At 35.3% G+C, this 19,214-nt stretch overlaps 1 protein-coding gene across 1 annotated transcript; it reads left to right on the forward strand.

Annotated features, from left to right (window-relative positions):
* Positions 1-4,089: 4,089 nt before the first annotated feature.
* Positions 4,090-8,942, forward strand: LOC140165470 (uncharacterized). The gene is made up of 2 exons (XM_072188763.1): positions 4,090-5,031; positions 8,265-8,942. Exons 1-2 carry the CDS (start codon positions 4,093-4,095, stop codon positions 8,802-8,804), a joined length of 1,479 nt encoding a protein of 492 aa, XP_072044864.1. The 5' UTR covers positions 4,090-4,092; the 3' UTR covers positions 8,805-8,942.
* The last annotated feature ends 10,272 nt before the right edge of the window (positions 8,943-19,214 follow it).

Raw genomic sequence — 19,214 nt, forward strand, 5'->3', positions numbered from 1 at the left:
AAGAAGACAGCTGGTTAAGTACTGATATATAGTAAAACTGTCATTGTGTGATTTTATTGTAATTGTTGTTATATGTACCAAGCATACTTTGTTTTCAATTAAAGACTTAGATTTGTTAGCTTAAACAAACAGTGTATTTGTGTTGTGCATTCGTGTGAGTTCGGGTAAAAGGTGATTTTGGCCTTGAGTCAGGTACGACTCGTAACAAGGCTAAACGTGTGAATTTAAGTTATAAGCGTATTCCTCATAAACCATGGATCACAACTGCTATTTTAACATCCATCAATCGTAAGGATAAGCTGTACCGTAAATTTAAATCTTCTCCAACAGATGCCAATAAGCGTTTACTAGTAAATTATAGAAATACTCTTACCAGTCTGATTCGTAATTCTAAAAAAATGTATTATTGTAATTTGCTCAATGAACAAAAGCACAATCTCAAACAAACCTGGAAAATCCTTAATGATCTTTTACGAAGGAAACGTAAATGGCACACCAACAACTAATCCTAAAATGATCGCACATGGTTTTAATGATTTCTTCACCAACATTGGTCCTAAATTAGCTAAAAATATTCCTCCTACACATGTTTCTTTTGATCACTTTTTGAATAATATTCCTTCTCCCCAGAATTCACTTTTTCTTACACCAATGGACACGAATGAAGTTATCAAAACATGTGCTTCTCTTAGATCTGGTGCAAGTCCTGGATATGATGAAATTAGACCTGATATTGTAAAACATGTTAAACATCTGATTGCTTCTCCGTTGGTTCACATATTTAATTTGTCTATTTCTAATGGAATTTTTCCAGATGAGCTTAAGCACGCTAAAGTTGTTCCTATTTTTAAAGCTGGCGACTCCCATTTATGTAACAATTATCGCCCAATTTCAATCCTTCCTGTGTTTTCAAAAATATATGAGCGTATTATTCACAAAAGACTTTATAATTTTCTTACATTTTATTCATTACTTCATCAAAGTCAATTTGGGTTTAGTACAAATTATTCATCCTACATGGCTGTTTTAGAGGCATACAATATGATAGTTTCTAACTTTAATAAAGGTCACCATACATTGGGTATATTCCTGGACCTCTCCAAGGCTTTCGATACGATCAATCATGATATTCTCATTGAGAAACTTCACCATTATGGAGTACGTGGAAAGGCTTTGGAGTGGTTCAGGAGCTATCTTACCAACAGAAAACAATTTGTTGTGTTTAATAATTGTAAGTCTTCTTTAAGTACAGTTCAATGTGGTGTTCCCCAAGGTTCAGTATTGGGTCCCCTTCTTTTTATTATTTTCCTTAATGATATTGTTTATTCTTCGACAGATTTGTCCTTTTTTATTTATGCAGATGATACAAATGCTATTATGTCCAATCCGAATCTTGATGAACTTATTTGTTCTGTTAATAATCAATTAACTGATATTTCTGTATGGTTCAAAGCCAATAAGTTGTCCCTTAATGTTCAAAAAACGAATTATATTATGTTTAAAAACCGTCATAGCAATCGCACATACCACAATACTCATATATTTATAGATGGCAATGAACTTATTAAAGTTACTCGTACTAAATTTTTGGGTGTTATTCTTGATGAATCTCTGACAAGGTATGATCGTAACTCTTATGTTACCAATATTGTTTCAAGATATAGTGGAATCTTATTTCGTCTAAAGCACATTCTTTCGTGTGATACGTTATTTACCTTGTACAATACATTAGTTCTACTTCATCTACACTACTGTAATATAATTTGGGCAGATCCTAACAATTGTAATTTGAATTCTATTTTTGTGAAACAAAAGAGAATTATCAGGTTATGTACCAATTCTAGCTGGCTGGCCCATACCTTTATTTTGTCAGCTAAATACTTTGAATATTTGTGATATTCATAAACTTATCAAAGCGTTATTTATGTATAATTTCAGTATTAACAACATGCCTTGTAATTTTGCCAATTATTTTGTTAAAAATATGGCCATCCACAGTTATTCAACACGCTCATCCAATTTGTATCGCCCTGCAATATTCAATTATGATTTGGCCAGAAATACCATTAGAAGGCAGGGCCCATTGCTCTGGAATTCTATCCCCGATGATATCAAAATCGCCTTGTCTCCTAATTCATTCAAACGCAGCTATAAAGATTATCTGATTTCTTTATACTCGTAAATTTAGTGCTTCATAAATGCCCTGTATCATAATATTCTTTTGTACTGTATAAAGTTAATGCATTTTTTTTCAATTGACTTTTGTTTATATGCTATTGCCATTGCCAACGTCATTGTCTGTCTGCACTAGTCCTGTCAGTCTGCCGTTTTTCACCCCGTCCTTGTCTGTTGTCTGTAGGCGTCTTTTGTTTTTGCACCGAGGGCAATCATGTCTTACGAGCTTTGCTCTTGTGATTGTCCTACCATCCTTTTCTTGATATTTTGTTATTGTATATAATATAATGATGGTGAAATAAACTTGAACTTGAACTTGAACTTGAAGTATGCAAATATGCAAATTAAAGGACGGCGACACTATATAATACAAGCCTATTTGATAATTTTTGACACTTCCCAAATATGTTTTGCTTTTATTCTTTAAACTACATCGTTGATCGGGACGAGAGGCCATAAGGGACATTATTTTACGATAGACAATCAAAACTCTAAATCTCCAACCAAAAGTTAATATCATCTGGAGATTGGACATTTTATGTGATGCTGGTCTGGGTTATATTAATAAATTAAAAGATCAATTTTATTTATTTATTACAACAATCAGCGCTGTATTTAGTGATGGTTTCATCGAGTCTTATTCTTACTAAATTATGTTAAGTTGTTTTGTTTTGCGTACAGTGCAAGAAAACAAAAAGCAATATGGGTACTCATACGAGTGTGCAAGTGTTTATGGTTACGCATGTGCACGAGCAAGTGTTTTAGGTACGAGCAAGGGTGTATGGGTATGCACGGGATCGCGCAAGTGTTTTGAGGACATGAAGGGGTCACTTCCGGTCAAAGACGAAATACCCTCAAAATGCATCTTCTGCCACAACACAGCTTGGTGATGCCAATTGCGCACAAGCATTAATATTAGCCAGTGTATATAGTTTGTTCATAGATTGGGGTACCGGGCCAAAGGTCACTACGGGGTCACTTCCGGTCGACAATAATGAAGGACCTCATGTCCAGTCTATTTTTTATAGAATGGTATTACCTTTGCTCTTTTTGATTTTTAGGTTTATTTATTCAAATATTTATTCATTTATTTATTTATTTATTTATTTATTTATGTATTTATTTATTTATTTATTTATTTATTTATTTATTTATTTATTTATTTTTAAATATTCATTTATTCTCGAAACGTTGAGCAATTTTTAGTCAATCATATAGACCCCTCTTAATGATGGCATTGTTATAATAACACTGTTGTTTTGTTTTCTTAAATCGCAACAGAGTGACAACGGTGGTGACGTCAACGTTAGCTGCTCCAACACTTTATGTAAAAAACCGATTTCCATAGGAATTATCAACAAAACCATAGGATCTGTCTACTGGAATCAAACAAACAGTATTTCACAGTTAGAAAATTATATCAAAAATCTTCTCAAGAAAAATGAAAGCAATGGCAACAACGGTTTTTGTTTCCTGCAGTGCAGTCTGGCGAACAACACCATCGCAAGTCAGTTATTATTATTGCCGCAAAATATCACCAAGAACCCCTGTAAGAATGACGAGATCTGCCGTGATGATTCCGTGAATATCAATGTCATTTGGTTAGATTCTACATCCCATAGCCATTTTTATAGATCTATGCCAAAGACTGTACAGACACTACGTGACATTAAAGAAAGCGGCAGTTTAAATATATTCAACTATAATTTAATGCAATCCCTACTAGGTGGAACCTATGTTAATACCGTAGCTTTCACAGCAGGCAAAATATACTCTCGTAAAGACATAGAGAGGGAAGAACCCGGAATAGGGAATCTTTTCAAATTGTTTCAAAATGGCGGATATCACGTTTCCATGATTGACGACCTTTGTTGGAGTTGGAGTGTTAAAAATTGTGCTTGTGGTACACCTACATTTATGGGAGTTAAAACCCAGTCCTGGATATCGGAAGTGGTTTTTGGGAAACAAACTACTATACCTGAACTATGGGGAAACTTCAGCAAAGAACGAAAATCAAGAGGACTCGATGATATTGGTGCTTCTCTAGCAAATTGTGAAATCATGAAAGCAAATGGTATCACCAACCCATTCTTCACAGCAAAAGTACCAATATGTTACAATGGTTGGCATCAAAATGACTATCTAATGTCATCCATAGAGCTGTTACAGTCCCAACTGAAGGCAGCAAATAGACCACACTTCACTTACTTGGATCTCAATCAAGGTCATGAATCCAGTGGACGTCGAATTCAGACTCTTGATGCAAGTCTCGCTAAATTCATGTCATTTCTTAGCCGCCAAGATAATACATTGACTCTTATGTTCGGAGATCATGGGAATTCATATGGACCATTTATCCAGCAATCGAAAGAATCTAAAATTGAGATGGCTCATCCTGTGTTATTTGTACTAGCTTCGAATGATTTGGCAACCAGACTAGGTAGAGATTGGGTGCATGCTCTAGATATTAACCAAAATAGACTGGTCAATATACTAGATTTACGACAAACAGTTCTATCATTAGCACCAAATGTAGATGTAGAATCCTTCCCGATCGATGCAAAATACGACAACCATCCAAACGGACTATTCCATCCAATCAGCAGAAAGAGATCCTGCGACTCAATGGGAATACCCCCCGAAACTGGCAAATGTATATGTCACCAGGGACGGGTGCTTCAAAAGGTGTCTAATGAGACGGGTGTTCTAGTACTCGCCAATTTTGCACTAGGAGAGCTTAATAACAAGATCCAGAAGCAGTTTTTAGCAGCAAATGGGAATGAATCGTCAGGATTTGGTGAATGTCGTTACCTCATCGGCAGCTGGATAACAAATGTACAGCAAACGGTTTCTCAGGTAAGTGAAGATTAAAATGCGTCTGACGTCACTGTCAATCAAATTCCCTACTATCCTTGACTGGTTATTAGCGCGTAAAAGGAAGGTCGATTTATCTGGTGCCGATCGGAGAAAAGGAATAGCAGAAAAATTACGTACTTTTACAAGGCTAAATCAACATTTCTAGGCATTGTCGACATGGTGCCTTCGGGAAAGAAAGTTTCCTACTATAAAGACCTATGTTTGAAGGTACAAAATTATAGGGCGACCGGTTTTACCGCCGCGTTCAGCAAGTCATCATAACGACACACTTGTAAACAAGCCGTGCTCGACTTTGATTGACAGATGACATCATATACTGCTCCCAAAACATGGAATGCTCTCCCAAAGTCTGTCAGAAACTCTGATTCCCTATCCACTTTTAAGAGGTCTCTCAAAACTCAGTTATTTATGCACTATTCCTGTTGTTTCGTGTGTTTCCAAGCACATCGTTCTTGATGTAGATGCGCTATATAAATGCCTGTAATGTATGTATGTATGTATGTATCAGACGCAGTTTAGTGAGCTATATTTCATTCGACAATTAAAGCCATATTATAACATTTTGCTGAGGAAGATGCCCTCACTGAATTTTTAAAATTCCTTTTTTTACACGATTAAATTGTACTTTATTAAACCCGGCAAAAATCAAGACTCTAGGTGCTGTAGTTTTGTCAAAATCCGAGATTTTGAATAAAACGCCGGAACCGGCGCTTTATTATCACGATGGAATTATTAGTCGAACGCATACACGATGTTCATAACACACAGTACGTACACGGCGTGCGGGACGGTGATATACACAACAAAGGGTCGTACCACAACACGACCGAAGGAGTGGTACGTATTGGCGACATGTGCGCTGGTAGTAAATTCCAATTTTCTTTGCTTTGCCGTAGTTGTTCGGCTCAAAAATAAAAGGGATATATCTGACAGTAAAAGCTAACATTTTATGGCAAAGAAATGCTAATCTATTTTGTTTGCAAATGTTATATGGCTTTAAGTATACCTCTGCCATAAAATTCATCTCTTGTGTTGTGAATTGCCTTATCTTGACACCTTAAAAACCTATTTAGAAATAAGCCACGCAATCACAAAATGCACTAAGGCCTATATAGAATTCACAAATTGCGCCAGATAAAACCTTTGTAATTGTGTAATTTTTATGCTAATTGTTGGTCAATGACAGGAGTGAAGTTCGAGTACATGACAAGTAAATGGGGCTTAAAATCGATTGTATTTCTTTCATGCATGTAAAACAATCATCACTTTTCAAAGACAAGCCAAACGTGTTTACCAATTACAAAGTCATGCATGCCGTACTCTTAGCAATCGGACACATACCATTGAATTACGTGTGGACAAAGTGATTTTTGACCCTCGGACGTAAAACTAGCACCATTTTGTTAATTTAGCTTCTTTTGCTTTCATTTCTTCATCACATACTTTTAGAAATATATACATTTAGAATATGTAACAATATTATGTATAGCTCTTCTTATCAAAAATAAAAGGGATATATCTGACAGTAAAAGCTAACATTTTATGGCAAAGAAATGCTAATCTATTTTGTTTGAAAATGTTATAATATGGCTTTAAATGTCAATGCCAATAAACATAGAGGTCGCTTGCGGCAATCCCGATATTTTTAAGTATTAATATTTTGGAACCAAGTAACTACGCTAGAGTTTACAGACATCTTATACATCATTTAGCATGCGCAGTAGCGTAGCCAGGATTTTAGTGTGAGTGGGCAAAGCCTAATGTTCGTGCCCATTTGTCGTTTTTCCTATTTTTAGCCATTTTAAGGACAATTTACTCTTTGCTGTCCCCATTTTCTCTTTGAAATATTTCTGTGGGGGAAGTTTGCAACCTTTGGCTACGCCAAAGCCATCATGCTATCGGATGGATCAATAATTGTAAACCAGCACTGAAATAATGACTATCGCGTTGTTAAAAGAATATTTGGCAGCCTTTAAAAAAAATCATGTATGGCTTTAAGTAGAACCATCTTTCCTTGCTGAAAGTGATAATGTTTTATTATTTACTTGTTTTATTTGCAACTAATTCGCTGTAGAAGTGACGTAATAAATCGGATTAACTACCATATCAACAGATGAACCTGTACTAACTCACTCTGGTTAGCACATTCTGACCCACTTTTTTCATCACTTAGGACATTAAAAATGTATGATTTGTACATTCTCCAACTTTTGATTTTTATGTATAAATTTTTATCATGGTCTACTTGATCAAAATTACTTTACTATTAATAGCGATGTGCATAACTATGACACTCGTCAAGCTAATGATATCCATATAGATTAAACCAACACAAGTCTTGCGTATAACACCATTAGAATCAAAGGTGCGTTATATTGGAATAATTTACCATCATCTCTGAAAATGCATCTTCGGTTGCTGTTTTCAAACTTCACATGAAAAACAATCTCCTTGGAAAATATCTTTCAAGTGATTCTTAATTTTCATCATGTTTCTTTAATACAAAATAATAGTCTTTATTTAATCTTTCGTATTTTGCTGTCGTCATGTCAGCATCTGTTGTCGGCACCCTCATTTTCTGGAACATGTTTCTATTATTTTTACGTCATAATAATATTTTGCATCATTTCTCTGTTAATTGTTGCCCAGTGGACATGGACAGCATTTTGGCCATCGCATTTTTTTGCTCTTCATCTTTTCGTCCATATGCACCGAGTGCACACTTTTCAGTGTGATTTGTACCTTGCATTTTTTTGTCGTTTGTAGTAATTGCCCATATTGTAACGTTTAGCAGTGTCCTCATCCATCATCTCCCAAATGTCTTTCATATGAATATTTACTCTTTGCGGCAATGTGTTTAAAACTGCATGAAAATGCCACATTGATGTACTCATACATTTCAAAAATGTAAATCAAAATATATTTTCATCATATCTGGCTATGGACTCATAAATTATTCATGAGCTAATTTGCATAAAAATTACATAACTAATTATTAAACTTGTTTTTCTATAAAAGCTTAAAGTCCTAGCTTGCCAATGGTATGCCACTGATTGGTTTTTACTAAATGTATAACACTGCAACGCAATAGTTAAACCACTCAATTTTGTTTGGGTAATAGAATAGGGATGAGGCAAATGTGCACATCATGTTTATTGAGACTATGAAATTAATCAAAATTAACGATGTATACTTATTGTTCTCCCTAACAGAACATTACAATTACAGAAATGGATATCCATATTCCTGCAGGTACGGGAGCTCCACACAGTGAGGATGTCTTCAGCGTAACCATTCAAGTAGGATCCAACATCCCCGCATTATCAACCAATATCAAACTTATAAATTACGACAGGATATCCACCTACGCAGTTTATGACGATTGTCGAGATGAAGGAGTAGACGGTGATTTATGTGTGTGTTCATGGTCTCCTATCTTACAGTCCAGGCATATAGCTCCTCCGACAATATTTGGATACATTAGTAAAGTCATCAGTCTGAACAGGTATCTCTATATCTATGAAAGAAGAACACCCCATGGACTTAACTTAGAATCATCTTGCGATTCAGAGGATACAACCTTCCAAGTCGTTATACGTATAACGAGCAAACTCAATGTTGGATATTCGAAAAAGTATCCGTTGACTTTTAAAGTGAAACATGGGGATATATTCTTTATCGATGTTTTTTATCAACTTAATCCTAAACTAAATTGGGATGTGATATATGATGTACAAGTTAAAGAGCTGTAGCCTTGAGCTGTAGTGAAGTGAAGAAACAAAAATATACAAGAAATCCGCACATTACATGTACACCAGGGTTTTGTATCACCTGTATAATCAGGGTTCATACCACTGAATGTATAGCTTTTTCATAATAGGGGTCACGTTTCCGGTCGTAAGTCCTTGAATTTGGAAATACAAATTATATATTAAGTCTAAATGAGCATATCAATCAGGTCACTGGTGGTTCTTCTGCACATAGTTTTCGACTTGATTTGAACATAATATCCTAATTTACATGATAAAAATCACGATATCAAACAGAACAAATCGAGTTTAAGTTGCCTTATTTGAAACTTTGTCAAATACATGGATACACATTGAATGCGCTATTTTGATATATCCATAGAACTCTAATGTGACCTAGGCTAATGGTTAGGGCCCGAGCTTCATAATCGAAAGGTTGCGGGTTCGAGCCCAACCACGGCCAGTGTGTTGGAGCATTGGGAAGATAGCTTAATTCCCAATAAATATTGCTTCCTTCCACCCAGGTGTAAAATGAGGAGCTGCTGGGGTAATAAAAATCCATGTCGCTGAGAGTACCTGCGCATCAGTTGCGGACTTAAAAGGAGGCTGTGTACTCTCAGACATGCATGTAGTAAAAGTGCAATAACTTTGTAATTATTCGCGCAAGACATATATAGTATACATTTTTATGAAGGCAAGACATCAATAAATCTTAATATAAATACAGATTTGGGGTAAAAACAACAATTATGAAGAAATGAAAATCACAAAAAAGTGAGCTTTTGGCAATATTTGTTAGGTACATCATAACAAAAAAACACTCTTTCTGATATATTTTATTTTGTTTTTAGCTCAATCTTGAGGCTCCATTCCAAAAACGGTTTTTTTTTTTTTTTTTATATTGGCCTTATTTTTTGAGATATTGAACATATAAGGCATCAAATTGAACTTTTTAAAATTCACAAACGCCTATTTGCACAAAATGATGCCTAAAATCGGAAATAGACCAAAATATAAAAAAATGAGAAAAACGTTTCTTGAGTCGATCATGCTTTTTACAATGATCATATTTGCTTACCTATAGATGCTGTATTTATTGAGTTATCGTGTACCTAAATCGTCATTTTACCGAGAAAATGAACATTGAAATAATGGCCGTTGAAGTTTAAAGTGGTCACATTTTGCACTTTCATCGAATCTCGCAGGAGAATGCGGCAGATTTTATTTTTCTACCTTACATTACATAAACATCGGGTAAATACACGGCCCCTTTGGAAGTTTGAGCGAAATCCATTCATAACTTGATATTTAAATCGGGGGAAAGAACTTGAAAAAAACACCACATTTTATCAGCTAAAACGGCGCCATTTGACCACTAGGTTTTTGTGCTTCCGTGGTGTTTCCATAAGAAGCGTCGCGTATGCGTAGCGTATTTGTGCGTTAACAAATTGCGCGATACGCAACGCGATGCGTTGTTGCGCGCGTGTACCATGCTGGTACAACAACGATTTTCTTTCATTTTCAATTTCAAACACGAGTGGAATAGTGAAATAAAATCCTTAAAATACGGTATTGCAGTTGGAGTTTACGAATCTGGATTTTCATTCCTTGTATTTATAAAAAAACATAACAAAGTACAAACATATCAAAAAAACTCAATTTTGCGAAAGAAACAATGTCAAGAGTACACAGCTGCCTTAATTAATGAAGCGAACATGATTCTGATATATCCTAATGGCAGCGGAATAATTGTTGATGTGTGCTGATAATTAGGTCATACTTATAGTCCAGTCAAAGTGGGTTTTGACTCACCACTAATTGCAACAGAATTTTGTTCACACCTATGAATGTCAGCGATGTCCCCTGAACAGCATACAAAAAGTATACTAAAATATACTTGGTGGAAAGGTAGTTTTTGGCGGGAAAAGGTCATACAGGGGTCAAATTTCAAAATCGCTCGAATCATTTTTAAAACTATACCAAATTATTCCTCTAGTCATAAGGATTCAGAAAAAACATAGTTTGCCATATCTGTGATGTACGGTTCTTGAGTTATAACCAAAAAGGTCAAAGGTCAAATGTTGGGTTCAACAGAGGTCAAAAAACTTAAAATTGTCTGATTTTAACCAAAATGATCGGGTCGGGGTCAATAGAGATCAATGGTCAATGACCTCTTTTACCCTGCTACCTAGGTAACGAAACATCTAAGATATGACAAACTATTCTTATTTTGAAGTGTTTTTAAAGGACGGACACATTGAGACCATTTTCAAGGAGATCGGAGCATTTTTTCAAAGTTGACCCATGTGGAGCCCAAAATTTGACCTTTGACCTTTTTTGACACTAATTTGTTTAGATTGACTGGACTATTAGATGAAGCGCACGTTAAATCGCCGACATTATTATTATTATTATTATCATTATCTTATTGAGTGTTAGTATCATCAGAAAGTGTATCTTCATTCGGTGCATTTTTTGCAACGATAATGATATTTTTGATGTTCTTGTTATTTTGTTTTGGAAAATCTTGAACTTAAACTTGTTTGTTTTATCTACTTCTTAAGCTACATAGTGCAATACTTAGTGTATTGACGACTGGTATAATAGTATAGATATTTGTAAAGTAGTAGATCTTGTGATGTTTGACCTAAAGAAGGCATTCGACACCGTAAACCACATTTTGGTTGGGAAGCCTGTATGTGGACCTTTTAAGGGGGTACTACACCCCTGGCCAATTTTGTGCCTATTTTTGCATTTTTCTCAAAAATCGTAGCGCATTGGTGACAAGTAAGATATGTATATTATAGGGGCAAGGACTACAACTACTGCACTGAAAATTCAGCAACTTATTGATTTATTGATCAAATATTGGTTTTCCCTCATTTTTTACTGTAACTCCACAACTGTTGTCTGTGCTAAAATAAAATGTCCAGTGCAGTAGTTGTAGTCCTTGCCCCTATAATATACATATCTTACTTGTCACCAATGCGCTATAATTTTTGAGAAAAATGCAAAAATAGGCACAAAATTGGGCAGGGTGTAGTACCCCTTAAATGACTTTAACTAGATACGTTATAAGTAAAGGCCCCACTGCAATCCTTATTTGTATTTTTTTCAACGCACACGCACTTTTCATGGCGTATACGATTAGGTCACGTGGTGATATTTGGTTTGCCAAGCTAAGGAGATGTCGATATTTCCTGACCTGATTCAGCGAGCCAATGGAACCGGAACCAGTGCCCAAAAAGGGTTCAAACTGGTTCCTTTTTAAGTTTGGTCTTTTCAGAATGTATAAGTATAAATGGCTGAGATTGAAATTGTACAAAATAATGCACTTTTCTACCGCTTTTTTGATTGTCTGCTTTGGTATGGGAGTGTGTGAAATTGTTGCTAAAAATTGGTATTTAAAGAACCTAGTGTGTCTGTGATGTGCCCTGAATAATTTAATTTGATTATTTATCTATGTTTACAAAATTAAGAGTGATGACATGTGTGTGACAATCCCTTTTCATTCATCAAGTTGATCAAAACAAATTTAATCATATCTAATTTAGGATTGTTAGGGGATTCCCCGATATTGTTAAGTGGATATGACATCATGTTGGGAAAACCACATGAAGTGATGTTTATTTTTGTTATTTACCACTAATATGATGTAATGAGAAAGGTTTATGTTTATAAAATAATATTGGGAATTGGGAATTCCCAGATTGCTCATCCAAGTGCATTACCTAATACTGGTTGGAAATTCCCATTTCTAAAATAAGCTGAATGTGACAGAATGGTCTATTAATATATTGTGAGTATAAAGGTGAAAGCAATTTAGTTTGCTCTTGGCAGAGTATAAAGAGATATTGTAGACTCTCTCTTTATGTGTATTATGTGTCGTCGTTGTGCTTCAAAAGGAGGTATATTTTTTAATACAGCAACGAAGGAGCTTTGCTTTTGAGTGCATGAAAGACTTACTGAAAAAAAAACATCTGTCAATAAAGTAGAGCAGTGCAGAAAGAAGCATGTTTTCTGGAGAAAGAGAGTGATTGGTGAAAGAAACACCTTTTTTGGATATTGTCATGTTAAGTGTTTGGAGAACTGCGCAAGGAGTTTTTTTAACTTAAAAGTGTTTGGAGAAAGCAGCATCATTTCGGTGGAAGGATTTTATATGTAATATAAATGCAAGTGTACAATAGACTTCGCTAAAATGTGATTTTCCCAGGATAAGCAAACAAGGATATATACATCGGCCAGCCAGAACATTGTACCAGAACATCATCAAAAAGACGACTGCTGGTTAAGTAGTAATAATTTAAAATTGTGATTATATTGTATGTGCATTTATTGTTCATGGACCAATATTGGCATATGCTTTCCCGTCAACACAATGAAAGTACATAATAGTTAGGTACTATATAACTAGCTGTTGAGAAAGATGACATTTTAGATTGTGTTTCCACTGTTCATGATTTTACGAAGCCTGATATTGTAATTTCAACTCAACTTAACAAACGATAAAATATAGTTCTAAATCGAAACGGCCTGTTTTAGTAGGATGAATGTTTACGTTTTTGTATTATTTCTTTATAATCAGCAAATGTTGTTGCATCTTTGTATTTATTTCATTGTATTTCATGTCTGCGCTTTAAGGGTAGACGAGGTATTGTTGGTCGAAGCAACCTAAAAATCGATTTTCATTATCTAGATCAATATATTATTGAAAAATAACACCTTGATGTTTTGCAAAAGTTCATTCTGCAGATCATATACTTTGCAAACTTGCTTCATTTATTGTTGTTAATGAGTTATGTACGTTTTACAAAAGTGTTTTTGTTTCAGCCCTCTTAACAACGTAACTCAAGAACCGCAGCACCTATAAAAGTATATCTGTGATATTTTCATTCTTCTACACACTCACTATGAATTGGGCAATACAGTTTTTGCCAAAGCTCACTACCATTCGTAAGATGCTGTGAACTACCAAATCACAACAGTTTAAAATAATTAATAACCTTAAGCATCATGGGAAAATAGTGCTGCGCACTGATTGTTTGTCCCTTGCGCATTATTTTTCATACGTGGTTTGTGGGTAAGGTTATTTGGGTGATGGAATGGTATATGGGTGAAAACCATGTGTGTATTATGATGTTCTGTTCAGAACCCTGTGTGATTGCAGGTAGGGTGTTCACTGTAGAAAGTCGGATGTTGAAGGAGGAAAAGAAATAAATATGGAAAGGCAGGAAAGGAAACACACAAGTATTAAATATTTATTTTTCATTACCTTGTTCTTGATGTGGGATAAGTGCAGTAATTGTTAGTTGTATTATATATTGGTAGATGATTACAATGTTTCTGAAACAAAACAAAGTAACAAGATAGTCAAAGAGCATTCTCTCTTTTGTAGAAAGTCCATGCGTTTTGAGCTCGCCATCCAAAAGAAAATGGTTATGTCTCACTTATTTGGATTCCTCGTGCAATTTCCTTTCCGAAAATATATACTTGTCATAATATTTTATTATTTATTATAGCTTTCTTTATAAAGGGTAGCAGTATAATAGACACTGCTGTATCCTAGTGTACCATGTAGGATTGGGTGAATATGTATAAACTTAATATGTTGACTTCAAACTCGGAAATATTTTTAAATGTCGCGAAAGGTGGCGAGTTTACAATTTATCTACTTGCCGAATGTTATTAATAATTGTGTCATTACATGTATTATAATGTGACACAAGAAAATAAGCTTTAAAAGCACAGTGATAAAGTTAGCCATAGTTGCCAGGGTACCCTGTTATCCGTATATTATTGACTGATTATTAATTTGGTAGTTGGGCTGGTATTACTGAAATTTGAATGGATTTATTAGCATGTATTATTGATTGTTGGTTGATTGGTTCCACCTAATATAAAATTAAACTTGTTAAATCTATTCCACCATTATTTGTTTGTTTATGTATCTGCAGAATCACGTTTTATCTGCAGACTCGTGTTTGTTAATACACGCACTGTGCCTGATGTTCCTGGTTCAGTGTCCAAGATTCTCCGTGTATGTTATATGATAGTTATGTTATTTTTTCAAATCTATACATGTTGATATATGTGCCTGGTTTATGAATCCAAATTGATGAATCTACAAATAATTATTAATGTATATTGTTATATTCATTAAACCTGATGTATGTATATATGTTGGTTCCAAATGATATCTTTGTTGTATCTATATAAACATGATAAATTCAAGTGTGTTTAATATTATACAATGCCCATAATCCATGTTGGTCCCTAAAATATCTGTGTTCTTCAAATTCTTGTATGTTGATCAGTCTGTTAAAATTACAAATCACTGATTTATTGTTGGCTCCACAATGATACCTTGTTGCGCATGTATCTGCGGACTCATGTTGTATCTGCAGATTCATGCTGTATCTGCAGACTCATGTTGTATCTGGAGACTCATGTTGTATCTGCAGAGTCATGTTGTATCTAAAGACTCATGTTAAATCTGCAGACTCATGTTGTATCTGCAGACTCGTGTTGTATCTGCAGACTCATATTGTATCTGCAGACTCATGTTGTATCTGTAGACTCATGTTGTATCTATAGACTCATGTTGTATCTGCAGACTCATATTGTATCTGCAGACTCATGTTGCATCTGATACTCATATTGTATCTGGAGACTCATGTTGTATCTGGAGACTCATGCTGTATCTGGAGACTCATGTTGTATATCTGCAGACTCATATTGTATTTGGAGACTCTTCTTGTATCTGGAGACTCATATTGTATCTGGAGACTCATGTTGTATCTGGAGACTCATGTTGTTTCTAGAGACTCATTGTTGTATCTGCAGACTCATGTTGTATCTGGAGACTCATGTTGTACCTGGAGACTCATGTTGTATCTAGAGACTCGTGTTGTATCTGCAGACTCATGTTGTATCTGCAGACTCATATTGTATCTGGAGACTCATGTTGTATCTGGAGACTCATATTGTATCTGGAGACTCATGTTGTATCTGGAGACTCATATTGTATCTGCAAACTCATGTTGTATCTAGAGACTCATATTGTATCTGGAGACTCATGTTGTATCTGGAGACTCATATTGTATCTGGAGACTCATGTTGTATATGGAGACTCATGTTATATCTGGAGACTCATGTTGTATCTGGAGACTCATATTGTATCTGGAGACTCATATTGTATCTGGAGACTCATGTTGTATCTGGAGACTCATGTTGTATCTGCAGACTCATATTGTATCTGGAGACTCATGTTGTATCTGGAGACTCATATTGTATCTGGAGACTCATGTTGTATCTAGAGACTCATGTTGTATCTGTAGACTCATATTGTATCTGGAGACTCATATTGTATCTGGAGACTCATGTTGTATCTGGAGACTCATATTGTATCTGCAAACTCATGTTGTATCTAGAGACTCATATTGTATCTGGAGACTCATGTTGTATCTAGAGACTCATATTGTATCTGGAGACTCATGTTGTATCTGGAGACTCATGTTGTATCTGGAGACTCATGTTGTATCTGGAGACTCATATTGTATCTGGAGACTCATGTTGTATCTGGAGACTCATGTTGTATCTGGAGACTCATGTTGTATCTGCAGACTGATATTGTATCTGGAGACTCATGTTGTATCTGGAGACTCATATTGTATCTGGAGACTCATGTTGTATCTAGAGACTCATGTTGTATCTGCAGACTCATATTGTATCTGGAGACTCATGTTGTATCTGGAGACTCATGTTGTATCTGGAGACTCATGTTGTATCTGGAGACTCATGTTATATCTGGAGACTCATGTTGTATCTGCAGACTCATGTTTTATCTGCAGACTCATGTTGTATCTGGAGACTCGTGTTGTATCTGCAGACTCATGCTGTATCTGCATAGTCATGTTTGTTAATACAGTGTACCTGATATATGTTGTTCCATGGTATCCAACATTCTATGTTATATGATAATTATGTTGTATCTTATTCATATTGTATTTTTCCAATTCATCTCCAAAGTAACTGATTATATGAATCTATATATTATGGTTATTCCATAAATTTATGCTCAAAGTCTCCAACATTCAACATCACATCGAGTATGTGACTGGACTGGTGATGAGAAGTGAAATCAATAAACGATTTTACACTTTTCATCCAAATATCGGGAATGTTATAACTAATCATTAGTTAGTGGAGTGCGGCCATAATGTTCTGCTATAAAACAGAATGACGACGTGAATTTTTACAAGCGTATTGAGTACGCTCAGCGAGTTTTTTAAAAACAAGAAATATTCGGAAACAAAACAAGGTCAGTTGAATTACAAGTCGGATTGAATTAGCTCCGGTCTACTTCGACTTCGGATTTGACAAAAGGGTTTTTATCAAATACCAAAATCTGCTTTTGGCACACCTTTTGAAGTCCAATATGTATATAATATCATGCCATTTGAATGCTAGTGCAACATTCCTAAGACTAGTTGATAAAGTGTTAAAAGATTGTAAGCCATTTTGTAGACAGATAGATGATATTGTGATTTTTTCTGATACATGGGAAGACCATTCAAAACACTCAGACACTATATTGACAAAAATTCAAGATGAGCATTAGTGTGTTTACATCGTGGATATCTGCAGACTCATGTTGTATCTGCAGACTCATGTTGTATCTGCAGAGTCATGTTGTATCTGCAGACTCGTGTTGTATCTGCAAACTCATGTTGTATCTGGAGACTCATGCTGTATCTGGAGACTCATATTGTATCTGTAGACTCATGTTGTATCTGCAGACTCATGTTAACAAACATGACTATGCAGATACAGCATGAGTCTCCAGATACAGCATGAGTCTGTAGATACAACATGAGTCTGTAGATACAACATGAGTCTCTCAATAATATGAGTCTCAGATACAACATGAGTCTCAGATACAACATGAATCTCAGATACAACATGAGTCTCCAGATACAACATGAGTCTCCAGATGAGTCCCCCCCCTCCCCTTCCCTTGTCTTTTGGTTTCCGTAATCAATTCAAAACAAAACTGATCTCTAAATATAATTAATCTTTTTCGTGAGCACCCCACCTCCCCGTCCCAACTCATGTTGTATCTGCAGACTCATGTTGTATCTGCAGACTCATATTGTATCTGCAAACTCATGTTGTATCTAGATACTCATATTGTATCTGTAGACTCATGTTGTATCTGGAGACTCATATTGTATCTGGAGACTCATGTTGTATCTGGAGACTCATGTTGTATCTGGAGACTTATGTTATATCTGGAGACTCATGCTGTATCTGTAGACTCATGTTGTATCTATAGACTCATGTTGTATCTGGAGACTCATGTTGTATCTGCAGACTCATGTTGTATCTGCAGACTCATGCTGTATCTGCATAGTCATGTTTGTTAATACACACAATGTACCTGATATATGTTGTTCCATGGTATCCAACATTCTATGTTATATGATAATTATGTTGTATCTTATTCATATTGTATAAAGTAACTGATTATATAAATCTATATATTATGTTTATTCCATAAATTGGTCATTTATGCTCAAAATCTCCATAATTCAACATCACTATCAATAAACGATTTTACACTTTTCATCCCAATATCGGGAATGTTATAACTAATCATCAGTTAGTGGAGTGCGGCCATAATGTTCTGCTATAAAACAGAATGACGACGTGATCAATTTGCAAGCGTATTGTGTACGCTAATTGGTGGAAAGTTTAAAATGTTCGGAAACAAAACAAGGTCAGTTGAATTACAAGTCGGATTGAATTAGCTCCGGTCTTCTTCGACTTCGACAACATTTTGTAGACAGATAGATGACATTGCGATACATGGGAAGACCATTCAAAACACTCAGACAATATATTGACAAAAATTCAAGATGAAGGATTGACGATCAAACTGTCAAAGTCCAAAATGGCATACCAAGAAGTTACGTACTTAGGCCACATCATTGGAAATTGTAAAATCAAACCAATGTGGGATAAACAATTCCCAACCCCTACCACAAAGAATAATGTCAGATCGTTCTTAGGTTTAACAGGGTACTAATTTGTACAAGGTTATGATGGAATTGCTAGACCAATGATTGAACTAAAAAGGCAGCGTCTAAAGAAACCAAGTGGACACCATAATATCAAACGGACACACTCAAAACCAAACTTAGTACTGATCCAGTTTAAGTGTTTTATGTTACAAACAGAAGCATCCAAAAATGGGAGTGGGGTTGTGCTCTGTCAGATCAATGATAATTCTGAAGAACAAACAGTATTTTATCTTAGCAGGAAAGTGCTACCAAATGAGCTGCAAAATGTGTCTGAAAAAGAATGCTTGGCAATTGTGTGCTCTTTCAAGAAGTTAATGAGATATTATATCCA

The sequence above is a fragment of the Amphiura filiformis genome, chromosome 12, assembly GCF_039555335.1.
Source record: "Amphiura filiformis chromosome 12, Afil_fr2py, whole genome shotgun sequence".
Classification (NCBI taxonomy): Eukaryota; Metazoa; Echinodermata; class Ophiuroidea; order Amphilepidida; family Amphiuridae; genus Amphiura; species Amphiura filiformis.